This window comes from Callorhinus ursinus, unplaced genomic scaffold (genome assembly GCF_003265705.2).
Source record: "Callorhinus ursinus isolate GAN/ISIS: 27379988/994484 unplaced genomic scaffold, GSC_fseal_2.0 scaffold1, whole genome shotgun sequence".
Lineage (NCBI taxonomy): Eukaryota > Metazoa > Chordata > Mammalia > Carnivora > Otariidae > Callorhinus > Callorhinus ursinus.
In genome coordinates, this window is record NW_027397063.1 from 146,928,435 (window position 1) to 146,948,295 (window position 19,861).

Below are 19,861 nucleotides of genomic sequence, written 5' to 3' on the forward strand. Positions count from 1 at the left end.
GGAGTGGGAGAGGGAGAAGCAGGCTTCCCGCTGAGCAGGGAGCCCAACGTGGGACTCAATCCCAGGACCCTGGGATCATGACCTGAGCTGAAGGCAGACACTTAACAACTGACCCACCCAGGCACCCCTCAAAATGGATTTAATTACTGTAACTACTGTATTATTCAGAATACATTTCAATATCTGGCAGAGCTAAAGTTCTCATTTTTCTTCTTTTTCAGAAATCTCCTTGCTATTCTCAAATGCTTATTTCTATATATTTGAATTGGTATCATTTTCACAAGACTGGATCTTTTGGTCCCAGCAGAGTTTTAAAAATACTCTTCATATAGATTACCCATATTGTTTTTATAAATTACTAAAGGTTTTCTATTTTGGCTTCTTTGGTAAATGGGAACTTTTCTTCAATAATATTTTCAAATGGCTATTATGTCTTATGAAAGGAATAAATAATTTTAGATAAGCCTTGTAACCTACCTCCTTACCAGGTTTTCCTATTGTGTCTGATAACATATCTTGTGATTTTTAGATTTAATAACCTTCTAATCCTCAATGAGTGACACATTTGCCTCCTGCAGGTTACTTGACCTTCTCACTTCTTCCTCCTGTAGAAGTGCATTGGTCAGCAGCCCTGGCACCATGGGAAGTACCAGTGGTGGTAATGGGTTTCCTGACACTGCTGTGAGTGCTTCTGGTGGCTACTGTGGAGCATGGTGCTTGTGCTTTGATTTAAGATACAAACACATGGACTAGGTGAACTTGCCCCACACCTCAGAAACCGAAATGCAGTCATCTAGCCTTCTCCCCCACTGCGCCCTGCTGGTGGACCCACACTTCTTCTTCTCTGTACTCTTATCACAAGTCTTATCCTGGGGACACCCTGCCTAATCAGGGGCACATTCTGCTCCAGTGTGGGGCCTCCCATCTAGTGTACTATCCTGGAGCCCTTGCTTCTATCAGAGGGTCAGCTTGGCGGGGGGTGGGGGGGCCCTCCTTGCAATTATTTTCCTTCCAGCTCCCCAAACATCAAAGGAAATATTCTTGTACATGGTGGTTTTGAAGCCTAATGGACTGTGAGGGTCAGAACCCGGTCCTGGACCCACAGCTTGTCCCCTCAGATGATAACTGCCTTACTAATTTTCTCATTGGTTTAATTCTTATCTCTCACTAGAGAGAACTAGCTTTGGGCATGGAGGAGTCTTTGTCTTCCTGCTCGCACTCTGCTATAAGTAGAAGGTCAAAATGAAGACCTCCAGCATGGTCACTAGTATAATGTGGAAATCCCTGGAAAGAAGTTTCTACTTTCATGGCATTTTTGCTGCTTTTGCCCACACTTTCTCGTTCTCCCTCATTCTCTACAAGATATTATGCAAGATTCTATTTGCTCACTTCTCCTTGCTTAATGTTTCTGTAGAAGGCAGGCTTAGAAAACATGGGGGCTGCTCCAGGATGATTCTTGGAAATCCTGGTCTTGTTCTTCTGCTGACTGTTAGCTCTACTCTTTAACATTGCTCAAATATTTTTGTTTTGCTTAGTTTAGTTCTTTCAGTCTATCCGTTGATCATATTATTAGGATTTTGGTTTTGTTATGCCATCCTAAACTGAGCCTTCTGTATTTATTTACGCTAGTAACTTCAAGGCTGAAGGAAATACTCAGAGTGAGTTCTCTAAATTATGGCCCCTGGCATTTGCTAAAGACAAAACACTGATTTTCAGGACAGTTGCTCTTACCTGCCGCTTGAGTGCCTCCAAAGACTCAAACTCCAATCTGGCCAGTTTCATCTGGATATGCTGTGGTTTATCAGGTATGGCAAATGCAAGTATAAACTTTAAAGCCAGGAGTGCATGCTAAAAACAAGAAAGAGTACATGTTGATGTGCCACATTAGGCCACATGTGCAATGAGACAAAACGGAACCTAAGCAATCTGTGATTCTTCTCGTTAGTCTTGGGTAATTTCTAATGACTGGCCTGTCATAGATCAGAGATCAACCAGGCCCAAGAGTTCTATTTAACCCACCCCACTGTGGGCCACTCAATAACTGTTGTCTTACTTGCTTTATTCTTCTAAAATTAGTTTATTTCCTTAAACTGATACCATACATTTTCAGTGTTTTATAGAAAAATGAAATTTACTCTGAAAAGTCTTTCACAAAATGTTTTTTTTTTCCCTGTGTCTATTTTCCCAGTGTATCTTAGCACACAACACTGGCAGACTCATTCTTTTTTCTTTTTCTTTTTTTTATACACACAGAGAGAGAGTGCACAAGTTGGGGGGAGGGACAGAGCAAGAAGGAGAAGCTGACTCCCTGCCAAGCAGGGAGCTTGGACGTAGGGCTCGATTCCAGGACCCCGGGATCATGCCCCAAGCTGAAGGCAGACGCTTAACCAACTGAGCCACCCAGGTGCCCTAGACTCACTCTATTCTTTGCCCAATGACATCTTCCCTGTGCTATGGTTCAGGCTGAGTTATGTGAAACATATAGCGCCTTAGACACCAGGTGCCTTGAATCCTCTGCACCCCTACAAGTGTCTGGTACAATTTCTTTCATGAAATGATAATCAATAAATACTGATGAATTGATTGGTTGAAATGTACTACCTTATGCTGCTAATTCCATATACTGTAGGGCAGGTACACAGAAATGTAGAGTGTACCCATTATAACAAGGGAAGCTTAGAACCCTTCTGCACCAAAATTATAGTTTTTCTATACCATAATGATATGAGGTTTATAATTATGCTTTTTTCTCTGCAGAACAGAATAAGCCAACAGGATTGTTTCCATTGGTAAGCCTGTTCTTCATATGCATGGCCTCAACCTACTGATGCTTCTGCAATTCTAGCATCATCTTGTGATCCAGGATCAACACCCATGGAAGTCTGAACGATGAAAAGAATATAGTTGCCTCTTTGATAACAGCATGGATAACTAAACATTAAAAGTTGTGAAATGATTTTTAAAGGTAAGAAATGATTAAAAGGCATTTTGAAAATCAGCAAAGGAAATGGAACAGCCTCTAAGAAATGTTGCACTGAATTATTGACAGAAAAAGAGGAGAGCTTAAAAAAATTAAACAAGCCCCTTACTGTAATATTTTCAAAAGGAGGATGAAGGACGAATACCATGTGGATATCTCCTAGGAGAGGCATGAAATAATGAAAGAAATCAGAATCATGCCAGAACAAGCAATAATTCAATCCAGAGACCCGGAAATGGGCAGAGCCCCAGGGCAGGCCAAGCACTCCTGGTATTAACAAGAGATGTGGAGTGGGCCAGGGCCAGGCAGTCTTCACCGAAGTGTGACTGCTGGGACCAAAGAGGACACCTGCAAGGTACTGATTAAGTATCTACAGTATGAAAACTAGTAGATAACACAGCATGAATCAGGTGACATCATCTGTTGTAAGTCTTAAGTAATTGAATTAAATTAACAGGAACCTGGATAAAATCTACAAAGAACAAATAATTCAAAAAAGGTATACTGTGTCATCATTTCATTCCATTGGAATACTGACACATAATTTTATGTAAGACTTAACCGCTTCAGTAGAAATACTAGACAAGAAATAAACAAATGAGCAGATGAAAAGAAATCTTCCAAGTTTTCCAGAAATGGGGTGTCCTCAAACTGCCAGAACCCCACCATGAGCCAGTCACTGGCCTCTTTCCATCTCTCCTAACAAATCTGTACCCATTTTCTCTTCTTTGGAGTCTTGGAGGGAACCAGTGAGAAAAAAGACCCTGCCAAGGTCTTCCCTTGGAAACAAGGTGCCTGTAAGATGTGTCAAATCCCCTTTGGGAACCAGGACCGGTTATGGCAACCGAACAACTCTGCCACAGACCTCAGTGCTCATAGATGCCACACAAAATGTCCATAACCCTCATTAATTAAAAATGTTGGCATTTATTAGACAATATCAGTTAACACAGGAAGTCATTTTAACATGGTTAAAACACATAGCAGTGAGTTTTTATGAGTAGCTCTGTAGTTTGCTTTCCTAAAATTATTTTATACTAAATGCTTTTAAAGGCCCACATGTAGAGAGATCAATTTCTTTTGAACTATATAGGTTCCTAACAGACCTGCTTATTCTCAGCTTTTAACTTCCCACTGAACACCTCCAGGGTTATGCTCCTTGAAGAGTTCCACGCTAAGCACACAGCTGAATACTCCTTAGCTGGCTACCAGCACCACAAAAGCCAGAGGGAAGTAGTGCTGTGTCCATCCCCTCACATTTATTAGTGACTAGTGTGCTAGACATGGGTCATGTGTTGGAGGATTCTACAGTGAAAGAGATGATGTTCCCGGCACATGGTCTAGAGGAGGAGATGAGTAATTAAGGGCCATCCCCAAATGCCATGCATGAGTGGTCCTGCCCAGTATACATGGGACAAGGAGCCTACAGATTGGTCAGTTATCCCAGTTTTTAGCCATTTGGAGAGGGCTTCCTGAGCAGAGACATGCGGGATGAGGAGCTGGCTAGGAAAGGGGAGGAGTGTTCCCAGAGAGAGAACAAACACACAAAGGGATGGTGGGGTTGAGGAGAGAGGCGCCATGGAGGCACCCAGGAACTGGATGACACAGGAGCTGAGTGAGGTGTGAGGAGGCACTGAAAGTACCAACATGGGAATGACGGGTTCAGATGTCTCCATTCATGGCACAGAGAGTGGACAAGAGTGGAGGCTGCAGAAGTGCAGACAGGTCATCGGGGTGAGCTGGTGTGTGCAAGAGCAATGGGATGGAGCCTCCAGGAATGAATGGAGGGTTCACCAGCAGAGGACCAGACAGGCCTCCACAGCTCCTCCATGATGACGTGCGTGCAGGATGAGGAGCAGGCTGGAGGGAGGGGGTCTGCGTGGTCTATGGACTTTAGGGGTCTATGGGATATCTGAGTAGAGATGCTCAGCCGGCAGTGGGGTAGAGGTGTCTCATGTTCGCAACAGGGCTGGAGGCAAACATCTGGGAGTTGCTGGGGTATGTGCATACGTGGCACATAATGTCATGGGAATGGGTGAGATCTGCAGGGACGCACAGTGAGGAAGAAAAGATGAGACGAGACAAGAAGTTGGCACAGGAAGGAATTGGAGGAATGTACTAGGTGTGATGAGCAGAGGGAGAGGTCTGAAAAGTAGCTACAGAAGCAGCACGTGGAGGCAGAAATCGGGGAGGTTCTGGGTTTACAGAAGGAAAGGGGAGAGAAAGAAGCCAGTCAAGGTGGGCACTGGAAGGTCAAGTACATGGACGCTAGGGAGCAACCTTTGGCTTTAACCACTAGGCGGCCTCTGGTGATTCCGGTGGGAGTGGAGGTCACAGAAGCAAGACCAAGGTGCGCCAAGAAGGGCTGGGGAAGCAAGGCTAGAGGAAGGAGGGCCACCAAGAGGGTTCAGAAAGTCTGGAGGAAGGGAGAGTAAGAGATGAGGAGGTAGCTGGAGGAAGAGCTGGGCTAGTCAGGTTTTCAGTTTTAAAGGTGTAAGTCTTGAATGCTAAAATGCTTTGGGAGAAGGAACTGAGAGAATGGTAAAAGGTGAAGGCCCTGGAAGGAAAAGTCTAAGGCACAGACCAGGCCACCGTGCAAGGCAGGGGCTTAGCCATACAGGAGGTCTGATATTGTCACACTAAGGAGGGAGGGCTGACCCGGGGAAACAAAGGCATTGGGGGCACTAATTTTAAAGAAGAAAAGAATTTTAAAAGAAATTTATTGTTCAGAATTGGCAATTCATACTTAAAACGAGGAAGGACAGGTGATAATCCCATAGTGTTCTCATTTTTCTTTTACAGACCTAATCTTAAACCATCACTAAGTACCCTTTCCTCAAAACAGATCCTCATAATCTTTGACAGAAAAAAAAAGTGCCTTAAAGAGCAAAACAAAAAATACCAACTTTATTAACTAGATCAGAAGAAAATATATCAACATCTTGGCAATGGTTGGCAATACAGGCAAACTTTTTATCTTTAGTCTCTAACAAACATGCATTACTTTTTTTTCCTTCCCCACATTTTATTTTTTTTAAGTTTTCACTTTAATTCCAGTGTAGTATTAGTTTCAAGAGTACAATATAGTGATCCATCACTTCCGTACATCATCTGGTGCTCATCACAAGTGCCTCCTTAATCCCCAGCCCTTGTTTCACCCATCCCCCCACCCACCTCCCTTCTGGTAACTCTCAGTTTGTTCTCTATGGTTAAAGAGTCTGTTTCTTGGTTTGTCTTTCCTTTTTACCCCCTTTGCTCATTTGTTTTGTTTCTTAAATTCCACACGAGTGAGATCATATGTTATTTGTCTTTCTCTGACTTATTTTGCTTAGCATAAAACCCTTTAGCTTCATCCATGTTGTTGCTAATGGCAAGACTTCATTCTTTTTTATGGCTGAATAATGTTCCATTGTATATATACCACATCTTCTTATCCATTCATCAATCAATGGACACTTGGGCTGCTTCCATATCTTGGCTATTGTAAATAATGCTGCTATAAACATAGGGGTGCATGTTGTGTGTTACTTTTATAAGGGAAAAAAACCCCACTTGAACGAAAAAGAATGCATGGGTTCCTCACAGCCGAGGAAGGTCACTGAGAAGACATGACCACTAGTAGACCCGTGAGCTGGACCTAGGTGACTGGAGGCTGCTCACTTCCTCCCCTGTCCTCGGAATGTGGGAAGAGGCTTGCCTTTCCTGCTCCCAGAAGCTGCTACAAGGACATTGCCTTAAGATAGTGAGGTGGTGTTGAGAACACCTGCACCGTATAGTTGACTAAACCCGGTGAAGGCCTCTGTTTATAAAAGTTTATAAAAACTTTTAAGATGCGGCGGGCAGGTGCAGGGATCCACTCTTCTTGCTGCCACCCAAGACAAGCCTCATAGGTAAGTTCCCTTTGCTATTAAAACTGCCACCTACCCGCCTGGAGGGGCCAACCTTTCTTCCATCTCTCCCTTCCCTCCGCACTCAGAGGCCAGCTCAGATTTCACCCAGGAAGCTCCCGGGGGGGGGGGGGTTGTGAACCAACACTCATTTAAAGGAATTACATACGCCAAAGCTCCTAACCCCACCTTGCTGTAACTGCCCATATGCCCAGGAGACAGACCCAAACCAGACAACTTGCAGCCCAGGGAGTCTGGCTTCTAATCTGGGGTCCAAGAATACAAGAAGCTGGTGAAGGCTATCACTTTGTAATCATTCCTTATGCAAATATGTAGGAGAGCACTTACACACACAGCCAGACTGCCTAGATGGCGGCCTTCTTCCCACTACTTCCTTCCCTCATCAAATCTTCTGGCACACTGATCCATCCTCTCACCCCACCCAACTTTGCAGCACTCTGGAAGTTCCACCAATTACAGGCCTATTTGGTTTAACATACTCTTGGGAGGGTGAAGGAGCATCGCATTCACAGGCAAATGTCAATTAATTTAATTAGCTGGGGCTAGCAAACTCTGTCCTCCACCCACCCCCAGTACTCTCGAGTGTTCAGAAGTTGGGGGAGATGCCACAGTAGCTTCAGCAGTGGGGTGCTGGCTTTGAGGAAGAGGAGTAAAGAGAAGGAGAAAGGAACCAACACTGTCTCAATGCTCAGGAAAAGATAAATTAGACATCCAGGCTCCACCGCCTTCTCTTTACTGGTTTCTTGTACCCAGAATCCAGAGTTCAAGTTGATGAATTAAGTAAGTTTTGTGGGCTAGCCTGGAAACCTAAATAACAGTTATAGCACTGTGTTTCAAAAAAAAATCAATTTTTAAAATGTTGTTTAATCGGCCAGAGCAACTTCTTTCAAGACACGTCTCCAAAGGCAAGGGAAACAAAAGCAAAAATGAACTTTTGGGACTTCAACAAGATAAGAACCTTCTGCACAACAAAGGAAACAGTCAAAAAAACTAAGAGGCAACTCACGGAATGGGAGAAGATATTTGCAAATGACACTACAAAGAGCTGGTATCCAAGATCTATAAAGAACTTCTCAACCTCAACACCCAAAAAACAAATAATCAAGTCAAAAAATGGGCAGAAGACATAAACAGACACTTCTCCAAAGAAGACATACAAATGGCTAACAGACACATGAAAATGTTCATCATCATTAGCCATCAGGGAAATTCAAATCAAAACTACATTGAGATACCACCTTACACCAGTTAGAATGGCAAAAATTGACAAGGCAAGAAACAACAAATGTTGGAGAGGTTGTGGAGAAAGGGGAACCCGCTTACACTGTTGGTGGGAATGCAAGTTGGTACAGCCACTTTGGAAAACAGTGTGGAGGTGCCTCAAAAAATTAAAAATAGAGCTACACTATGACCCAGCAATTGCACTCCTGGGTACTTACCCCAAAGATACAGATGTAGTAAAAAGAAGGGCCACATGAAATTCAGTGCTCAGAGCAGCAATGTCCACAATAGCCAAACTGTGGAAAGAGCCGAGATGCCCTTCAACAGACAAATAGATAAAGAAGATGTGGTCCATATATACAATGGACTATTACTCAGCCATCAGAAAGGATGAATACCCAATTTTTGCATCAACATGGTTGGGACTGGAGGAGATTATGCTAAGTGAAGTAAGTCAAGCAGAGAAAGTCCATTATCATATGGTTTCACTTACTTGTGGAACATAAGGAATAGCCTGGAGGACATTAGGAGAAGGAAGGGAAAAATGAAGGGGGGGGAAAATCGGAGGAGAGACGAACCATGAGAGACTATGGACTCTGAGGAACAAACTGAGGGTTCTGGAGGGGAGGGGAGTGGGGGGATGAGTTAGTCTGGTGATAGGTATTAAGGAGGGCACGTACTGCATGGAGTACTGGGTGTTATACGCAAACAATGAAACATGGAACACTACGTCAAAAACTCATGATGTACTGTATGGTGACATAACATAACATAATAAAAATAAATAAATAAAATGTTGTTTATATATTCCCTACAGCAAATCTGTTTCAATGCTAGGAACTGCTTTATGCTAACTGAACTGAGAAAAAAAAAATTGCAAAAGGCATTTTAGCTATTTCTACTTGTTTTCATAAATAAAAGCAAACCTAAGACAAAATGTGAATCTATTCAGATTTGAAGAAAAACATATTCAAAAATGAATACTTGGGTTGGCTTTTCATAGTCTGTCTATGAAAACAGAAGACATTTTATGGGCCATGATCGTGATTCCTCCTTCACTGACAATCTTCTTCTAAAGTAAAACTCACAAAATTTTATCCTAAACAAAGCAAAGAAGAAAAGGAACAGTGGGAGGTGGGGTGGGGAGATGGACAGAATTTTAAAAGTAATAAATACAAGGAAGTTGGCTCCCTATAACAGTATGCTTCAAGTAATGATTATAGGGTGTCTTAGTTATAGGAAAAAAGAAAAGGACAAGACCAGAGAAAATCAGCATCTGGAGCGAAGTGTTTTCCAGAACTACAGTACTGCCTATCCTGCCGCCAGTGCCACTCACCTCCGGTCACCACAGGGGGGTCCAACTCTTGGGAGTCTGGTGGCAGGTGCACAGAGCGTGAGCAGAACCTTTTTATTTTACAAAAGCTAGAAACTATAACACAATCGACAGTAGCAGCTGTGTTTGTGGCAGCATGTCCCCAACCCTGTCTCTTATGAAATACAAAATGCAAATTAGAGATGAGTTCCTAGAATTCTGAAAAGCTAATTTGATCTCTCCGGTGGAATGTTGGCCACGCTACCTCTTTCCATGCAGAGCCCAGCCACCACTGAATAAAAGAAACTCCAAACAAGCATCCTCTGCTGATTACCAAATTACATGCCAAATGCCAATTAATAAGAAATGATTAATGGATCCAAGATTGAAAAAAAAATTATGGAATTAGGCTCTTAGGAAAAAAAACCTAAGGAAAACAGAAATACAGCATACAAAAATCTATGGGTTCCAGCAAGAACAGTTCTAAGAGGGAAGTTCATAGCAATATAGGCCTGCCCCCAAGAAACAAGAGAAATTCAAATTAACCATTTAACTTTAAAACCTAAAGGAACTAGAAAAAAAAAAAAGAATAAAGCCCAAAGTTGGTAGAAGAAAGGAAATAATAAAGATCCGAGTGGAAATAAATGAAGTAGAGACTAAAAATAGAAAAGATCAATGAAACTAAGAGCAGATTCCTTGAAAAGATAAACAACATTAACACATCTTTAGCTAGACTCATCAAGAAAAAAAGAGAGGGCTCAAATAAATAAAATCAGAAATGGAATAGAAGTGACTGATAACACAGAAATACAAAGGACCATAACAGACTACTAGGAACAATGACAGGCCAACAAATTGGACAGCCTAGAAGAAATGGATAAATTCCTAGAAACATAAAATCTTCCAGACTGAATCATGAAGAAACAGAAAATTAGAATAGACTATTAATAAGAAGTTGAATCAGTAATCAAATAGCTCCCAAAAAATGAAAGTCCAGGATCAAATGGCTTTACTAGTGAATTCTACCAAACATTCAAGTAAGATTTAATACCTATCCCTCTCAAACTCTTCCAAAACACTGAAGACTATGGAAAGCTTTCCTCATTCTATAAGGCCAGCATTACTTTGCTCCCCAAACCAGACAAGGACATCACAAAAAAAAAAAAAAAAAAAAAAGAAAGAAAGAAAGAAAATACAGGCTGGGGATAAAAATAGATGTAAACTCCCCAACCAACAAAATACTAGCAAACTGAATTTAAGACACATTAAAAGGATCATACACCATGATCAAGTGGGATTTATTCCAGGGATGAAAGGATGATTCAACAACTGCAAATCAATCAGCACTACATTAACAAAATGAGTGATAAAATCATATGATCATCTCAATAGATGCAGTAAAAGCATTTGACAAAATTCAACATCCATTTATGATAAAAACACTCAACAAAGTGGGTATAAAGAATATGTAGCTCAACATAATAAAGACCATATATAGGGGTGCCTGGGTGGCTGAGTCAGTTAAGCATCTGCCGTTGGCTGAGGTCATGATCCCAGGATCCTGGGATCCAGCCCCGCATCAGGCTCTGTGCTCAGCAGGGAGCCTGCTTCTCCCTTTTCTTCTGCCTGCCTGTCTGCCTGCCTAATTGTGATCTCTCTCTCTGTCAAATAAATAAATAAAATCTTAAAAAAAAATAATAAAGACCATATATGACAAGCCCACAGCTGACATCATACTCAATGGTGAAAAGCTGAAAACTTTTCCTCTAAGATCAGGAACAAAGACAAGAATGAACACTATTTCCAATTTTATTCAACACAGTATTGGAAGTCCTAGGAAGCAATTAGTCAAGAAAAAAAAAAATAAAAGGCATATAAATTGGAAAGGAAGAAGTAAAACTGTCACTATTTGCAGATGACATGATGTTATATAAAGAAAACCCTAAAGATGCCACCAAAAAAACTGCTAGAATAAATGGATTCCATAAATTTGCAGATAAAAAATTATTATATAAAAATCTGTTCCATTTCTGTACTCTAATAAGTTACCAGAAAGAGAAATCAAGAAAACAATCCCATTTATAACTGCATCAAAAAGAATAAAACACCTAGGTATAAATTTGGCCAAAGAGGTGAAAGACCTATACTATGAAAACTATAAGACATTGATAAAATAAACTGAAGAAGACAGAAATAAATGAAGAGATATTCTGCACTCATGGACTGGAAGAATTAGTATTATTAAAATGTCCATACTACCCGAAGCAATCTACAGATTCAATGCAATCCCTATCAAAATTCCAATGACATCTTTTTCACAGAACCAGAATAATTCTAAAATTTGTATGGAACCACAAAAGACCGCAAATAGCTAAAACAATTCTGAGAAAGATCAAAACTGGAGGTCCCACACTCCCTGATTTCAAACTGCAGTACAAAGTTATAGCACTCAAACAGTATAGTATTGACATAAATGAAAGAGAATTGAGAGCCCAGAAATAAACACATGTATATGGTCAATTAATTTATGACAAAGGAAGCAAAAATATACAACAGGGAAAAGAACTCTTAGAAGTCTGCTGTGGTGAGAGACGTCCCTGCCTGAAAGGTGCTCAGGTGGTGAAGCAGAGCGGAATCCTAGGTGGGACAGTGTGGTCTCAGGATCCTCAGGGTCACAGGAAGACCGTGGGTCCCTGAATGTGGCAGAGCTCCCAGGTTTTGGAGCGGGGAAGCCAGCTGCAAACAGCAAGGCCAGGAGTGGGCTTGCAGGTCTGAGTTGCCATAAACCATGAACCTCAGCACAGTCAGTCGACTGCTCTCCAAGCAGGGGCCTAGGGAGTGGCAGAACCGCAGCAAGACCCCCCTCCTTCCACCCCAGGGAGGAGCAGTGGGGGAGCATGCCATAGGAGTCTAGGGGTTTGGAAACTCAAAACAGGGTCCTGTGCCTGAGATAGATATGCTTGGTCACAGGCTAGGTGAGCATGGAGTGCACACAGAGACCAGGGAGACAGGAGTGATTTGACTGCTTTTCCCTGAGGGCACACTGAGGAGTGGGGTCTGAGCTCTTGGCTCAGGGGGCCAGAGATTAGAAGGCCACCATTTTCATTCTCATCCTCTAAAGCCGCATGGAAAGCCTTCAGGGAACAAAAGCCACATAGAGCAGACCAGAGCAGATTACTTAGCCTGGCAAGGGTGGTGCAGTTCTGCCTGGGGCAAATACATTTGAGAATCAATGCAAGAGGCCCCTCCCCAAGAAGATCAGCAAGAACATCCAGCCAAGATGAAGTTTACCGATCTTAGAGAACTGTAAAACTCCAGCACTAGGGGAAAACTGTATATAGAATTAATGGTTTCCCCCACCATGATTCGTTAGTCTTTCAATTTTTATTTTTTTCTCTTTCATTTTTAACCAATTTCTTATTTTATCAATTCCTTTTTTAAATTAATTTTCATTTTTTTACATTTACATTCTATTCTTTCATTGTATTTATTTTTGTATATATATAAATTTTTCTTTCTTTACAATTTTGAGATGTAATTTCTTCTAACAAACTGACCAAAATACACTCAGGATAAAATGTATTGCTTTGTTCTTTTCACCTGTCTGTTTATATTCCTTTTTTTTTTTTTGTCTTTTAATTTTCATTTTTACAGTTACATTCTATCCTTTCATTGTATTTAATTTTATTTTTATACATAAATTTTTCTTTTTTTTTAAATTTTGGAATCTAGTTTTCTAACAAACATACCAAAATACACACAGGATCCAGTGTATTGCTCTGTTCTGTTCACCTATCTGATTACATTCTCTTTTTATTTTCAGTTTTATTTATTTATTTATTTATTTTTGGCTTTAGGTCTCTTTTGATTTGTTTAGTGTATATTTCTCTGGGTTGTTCTTGTTGTTGTCATTTTAGTATTTTGTTCTCTCATTCATCTATTCTTCTCTGGAAAGAATGAAGAGATGGAAAAACTCACCCCCAAAAAGAGAACAAGAGGCACTACTGACTGCCAGGGACCTAATCAGTATGGACATACGTAAGATGTCAGAACTAGAGTTCAGAATAACAAAGATAAAGATACTAGCTGGGCTTGGGAAAAAGCATAGAAGACACTAGTGAATCCCTTTCTGGAGAAAGAAAGAACTAAAATCTAATGATGTTGAAATCAAAGAGGCTATTAATGAGATGCAATTAAAAATGGAGGCTCTAACTGCTAGGATAAATGAGGCAGAAGAGAGAATCAGTGATATAGAAGACAAAATGATAGAGAATAAAGAAGCTAGAAAAAGAGAGATAAGCAACAACTGGATCATGAGGGGGAGCATTCGAGAGATAGGTGATACCATAAAGGGAAACAATATTAGAATAACTGGAATCCCAGAAGAAGAGAAAAGAGAGAGGGGGGGGCAGAAGGCATATTTGAACAAATTATACCTGAGGACTTCTCTAGGCATTCAAGTCCAGGAGGCACAGAGAACCCCCTCAAAATCAATAAAGATAGGTCAACACCCCAACATATAATAGTGAAGTTTGCAGATATCAAAGGCAAAGAGAAAATCCTGAAAGCAGCCTGGGACAAGAGACATTAGATTTGCAGCAGACCTATCCACAGACACCTGACAGGCCAGAAAGTACTGGCATGATATATTCAAGGTGCTAAATGACAAAAATAAGCAGCCAAGAATATTTTATCCAACTAGGATGTCATTCAAAATAAAAGGAGAGATAAAAACTTCCAGGACAAACAGAAACTAAATGAATTTGTGACCACTAAACCAGCCCAGCAAAAAATACTCAAGGGGATCCTTTAAGCAGCGAGAGAGCCCAAAAGTAACAGACCAGAAAGGAACAGAGACGATATAAAAAAGCAGTGACTTTACAGATAATACAATGGCACTAAATTCATATCATTCAATAGTTACTCTGAGTGTAAATGGGCTACATGCCCCAATCAAAAGACACAGGGTATCAGATTGGATAAAAAAGCAAGACCCATCGGTATACTGTCTGCAAGAGACTCATTTTAGACCCAACGGCACCTCCAGATTTAAAGTGAGGGTATGGAAAACCATTTATCATGCTAATGAACATGGAAAGAAAGCTGGGGTAGCAATCCTTGTATCAGACAAATTAGATTTAAAACCAAAGACTATAATAAGGGATGAGAAAAAGGTCTATTCAACAAGAAGATCTAACAGTTGTAAATTTTTATGTCCCTAACGTGGGAGCAGCTAATTATGTAAATCATTTAATAACAAAATTAAAGAAACACATCAATAATAATACAATAATAGTAGGGGACTTTAACACCCCACTCACTGAAATGGACAGATCATCTAAGGAGAAGGTCAACAAGGAAACAAGGGCTCTGAATGACACACTGGACCAGATGGACTTCACAGATATATTCACAGCATTCCATCCTAAAGCAACAGAACACACATTCTTCTTGAGTGCACATGTGACATTCACCAGAATAGATTACATACTAGGTCACAAATCAGGTCTCAACTGGTACCAAAAGATTAGGATCATTCCCTGCATATTTTTGGATCACAGAGCTGTGAAACTGGAACTTAATCACAAGAGGATTTGGAAAGAACTCAAATACATGGAGGTTAAAGAGCATCCTACTAAAGAATGAATGGGTCAACCAGGAAATTAAAGAATTTTAAAAATTCATGGAAAAAAATGAACATGAAAACACAACTGTTCAAAACCTTTGGGATGCAGCAAAGGCGGTCCTAACAGGGAAGTATATAGCAATCAAGCCTTTCTCAAGAAACAAGAAAGGTCTCAAGTACACAACATAACCTTACACCTAAAGGAGCTGGAGAACAAACAGCAAATAAAGTCTAACCCAAGCAGGAGACAAGAATTAATAAACATGAGAGCAAAAATCAATGAAATAGAAACCAAAAAACAGTAGAACAGATCAATAGAACTAAGAGCTGGTTCTTTGAAAGAATTAATAAGATCAATAAACCCCTAGCCAGACTTTTCAAAAAGAAAAAGATAAGACCCAAATTAATAAAATAATAAATGAAAGAGGAGAGATCACAACCAACACCAAAGAAATACAAAAAATTATAATATATTATGAGCAACTATAAGTCAGCAAATTAGGCAATCTGGAAGAAATGGATGCATTCCTGGAAACATATAAACTACCAAAATTGAAACGGGAAGAAATAGAAAACCTGAACAGAACCATAACCAGCAAGGAAATTGAAGCAATAATCAAAAATCTCCCAACGAGTAAGAGTTCAGGGCCAGATGGCCTCCCAGGGGAATTCTACCAAACATTTAAAGAAGAATTAATACCTATTCTTCTGAAGCTGTTTCAAAAGATAGAAATGGAACGAAAACTTCCGAACTCTTTCTATGAGGCCAGTGTTACCTTGATTCCAAAACCAGACAAAGACCCCACCAAAAAGGAGAATTATAGGCCAATATCCATGATGAACATGGATGCCAAAATTCTCACCAAGATACTAGCCAATAGGATCCAACAGTACATTAGAAGGATTATTCACCACGACCAAGTAGGATTTATTCCCGGGCTGCAAGGGTGGTTCAACATCCTCAATTCAATCAACATAATACACTACAATGTGATAGAGTACATAATATGATATAGTAAATTAATAAAAGAAAGGACAAGAACCATATGATCCTCTCAATAGATGCAGAAAAAGCATTTGACAAAATACAGCATCCTTTCTTGATTAAAACTCTTCACAGTGTAGGGATAGAGGGAACACACCTCAGTATCATAAAAGTCATCTATGAACAGCCCAGAGTGAATATCATTCTCAATGGGGAAAAACTGAGAGCTTTCCCCCTAAGGTCAGGAACACAGCAAGGATGTCCACTATCACCACTGTTGTTCAACATAGTACTAGAAGTCCTAGCCTCAGCAATCAGACAACAAAAAGAAATAAAAGACATCCAAATCAGCAAAAAAGAAATCAAACTCTCACTCCTCACAAATGACAGGATACTCTACATGGAAAACCCAAAAGACTCCACCCCAATATTGCTAGAACTCATTCAGGAACTCAGCGTAGTGGCAGGACATAAAATCATAGCACAGAAACCAGTTACATTCTATCCACTAACAATGAGACAGAAGAAAGAGAAATCAAGGAGTCGATCCCATTTACAATTGCATCCCAAACCACAAGATACCCAGGAATAAACCTAACCAAAGAGGCAAAGAAACTATACTCAGAAAACTATAAAACACTCATCAAAGAAACTGAGGAAGACACAAAGAAATGGAAAAATGTTCCATGCTCATGGATTGAAAGAACAAATATTGTTAAAATGTCTATGCTACCTAGAGCAATATATACATTCAATGCAATTCCTATCAAAATACCAAGAACTTTTTGCAAAGAGCTGGAACAAATAATCCTAAAATTTGTATGGAACCAGAAAAGACCCCGAATACCCAGAGGAATGTTGAAAAAGAAAAGCAAAGCTGGTGGCATCACAATTCCAGCCTTCAAGCTCTATTACAAAGCTGTCATCATCAAGACAGTATGGTACTAGCACAAAAACAGACACATCGATCAATGGAACAGAACAGAGAACCCAGAAATGGACCCTCAACTCTATGGTCAACTAATCTTCGACAAAGCAGGAAAGAATATCCAATGAAAAAATGACAGTCACTTCAACAAATGGTGTTGGGAAAATTGGATAGCCACATGCAGAAGAATGAAACTGGACCATTTCTTTGACACCATACACAAAAATAGACCCAAAATGGATGAAAGACCTAAATGTGAGACAGGAGTCCATCAAAATGCTAGAGGAGAACACAGGCAAGAATCATTTGTGACCTCAGCAGCAACAACTTCTTGCTAGACACATCTCTAAAGGCAAGGGAAACAAAGGCAAAGATGAACTTTGGGGAATTCATCAAGATAGAAAGCTTTTTCACAGCAAAGGAAACAGCTGACAAAACCAAAAGACAACCGACAGAATGGGAGAAGATATCTGCAAATGTCTTATCAGATAAAGGGCTAGTATCCAAAATCTACAAAGAACTTAATCAAACTCAACACCCAAAGAACTAATAATCCAATCAATAAATGGGCAGTGGACATGAACAGACACTTCTCCAAAGAAGACATACAAATGGCCAACAGACACATGACAAAATGCTCAACATCCCTTGGTATCGGGGAAGTACAGATCAAAACCACAATGATATACCACCTCATACCGGTCACAATGGCTAAATTAACAAGTCAGGAAACAACAAATGTTGGTGAGGATGCAGAGAAAGGGGAAGCCTCTTACACTGCTGGTCAGAATGCAAGCTGATACATCCACTCTGGAAAACAGTATGGAGGTTCCTCAAAAAGTTGAAAATAGAGCTGTTCTATGACCCAGCAATTGCACTACTGGGTATTTACCCCAAAGATATAAATGTAGTGATCCAAAGGGACACCTGAACCCCAATGTTTATAGCAGCAAGGTCCATAATAGCCAAACTATGGAAAGAGCCCAGATGTCCATCGACAGATGAATGGATAAAGAAGATGTGGTATATATATATACGATGGAATACTACTCAGCCATAAAAAATTAAATCTTGCCATTTGCAACAATGTGGATGGAACTACAGGGTATTATGCTAAGCAAAATAAGTCAAGCAGGGAAAGACAATTATTACATGATCTCACTCATATGTGGAATTTAAGAAACAAAACAGAGTATCATAGGGGAAGAAAGGAAAAAATAAGACAAAATCAGAGAGGGAGACAAACCATAAGAGACTCTTAATCATAGGAAACAAACAGGGTTGCTAGAGAGGAGGGGGTGGGGGGATGGGGTAACTGGGTGATGGACATTAAAGAGGGCATGTGGTGTAATGAGACTGATGAATCAGTGATCTCTACCCCTGAAACTAATAATACATTATGTGTTAATTAATTTAATTTAAATAAAAATAAAAAAAGGAAAATAAAAAAAAGAATGAGATGAGGAACCAAGAGAATATATAAAAGACAAGGAAACATGGCACAATCAAAGGAAAATAATAAATATTGAAAAACCGACCCTAAAGGAACAGAAATGTATAAATTACCTGACAAATAATTCAAAATAATTAACCCACAGAAACTCAATGGGCTAAAAGAACACAGAAAACTAACTGAAATCTGGAAAATAATGCATGAACAAAATGAGAATATCGACAAAGAGACAGAAACTATAAAAGAACCAAACAGAAATTCTGAAGCTGAAGAATTCAATAATCAAAAAATTCACTAGATGGGTTCAACAGCTGCCTTGTTCAAGCAGGAGACTCAGCGAACCTGAAGAGAGGTCATTTGAAATTGTCGTGTCAGAAGAGAAAAAAAAAAAAAGAATGAAGAAAGCCTAATGGACTTATGGTACATCAACAAGCAGACCAATATAGGCATTCTGGGAGTCTTGGAAAGAGAAGAGATTAAAAGGCAGAGAGCTTATTTGAAGAAACAGTGGTCAAAAAGTTCCAAGTCTGAGAAAGGAAATGGACATACAAAATCAAAAGATTCCAACTAGGATAAACCCAAAAAAGGCCCACACTGAGACACAATGTAATCAAACTGCTGAAAGAAAAAGAGAGAATCTTAAAAGCAGCAGATGTAAGTGTTGCATCATCTACAAGGGAGGTCCCATAAGATTATCAGAGTGTTTCTTAGCAGAAATAATACAGGCCAGAAGGGAGTGAGATGATATATTCAATGTGCTGAAAGAACAACCCTGCCAGCCAGGAATACTATATTCAGCAAAACTGTCCTTCAAAAGTGTAGGAGAAATAAAGACCTTTCCAGATAAATAAAAGCTGAGAGAATTCATCACCACCAGATCTACCTTATAAAAAAGGCTACAGGGCATCCATCATGTTGAAATAAAGGATGCTAGACAGCAACACAAAAGCATATACAAATATATGTTCTCTGGTGAAGGTAAATATAGACAAACACATGCATCCTGTAATATTGTAGTGATGGCGTGTACATCGTTTTTAATTCTGGTGTACAACTTAAAGGATAAAAGCATAAAAAATAACTATAAAACTATGTGATCGAATACAGTATATCAAAAAACATGATCTGTGACAACAATAACATAAAATCAGAGGGCAGACATGTAAAGGAGTAGAGATTTTACATGTGAATAAAGTTTTTATCAGTTTTAAAATAGATTGTTATAACTATGTTTTACATACCCACCATGTTTGCCACAAGAGATACCTATAGAAGATACACAAAAGAGAAATGAGGATCAAAGCAAGTCACAACCAAAAAAAAAAAAAATCAATGAAACACAAAGAAAAGAAAGGCATCGAGAGAGGAAAAGAGGAACAAAATATCTATGAGACACACAGAAAACAATGAAATGGCAACAGAAATTTTGCTATCAGTAATTACTTTAA

General features: G+C 39.8%; 1 protein-coding gene across 2 annotated transcripts in view; it reads right to left on the reverse strand.

Moving 5' to 3' along the window:
• ANO10 (anoctamin 10) overlaps nucleotides 1–19,861 on the reverse strand; it is a 210,048-nt gene that overhangs the window by 50,487 nt on the left and 139,700 nt on the right. The window contains exon 12 of one of the 2 annotated variants that reach the window (XM_025884954.2): nucleotides 1,732–1,848. The exons of the other annotated variant lie outside the window; for it this stretch is intronic. Within the exon in view, the coding sequence (XP_025740739.1) occupies nucleotides 1,732–1,848 (117 nt within the window). The remainder of the gene's footprint in view (nucleotides 1–1,731; nucleotides 1,849–19,861) is intronic. 2 annotated transcript variants of the gene reach the window in all.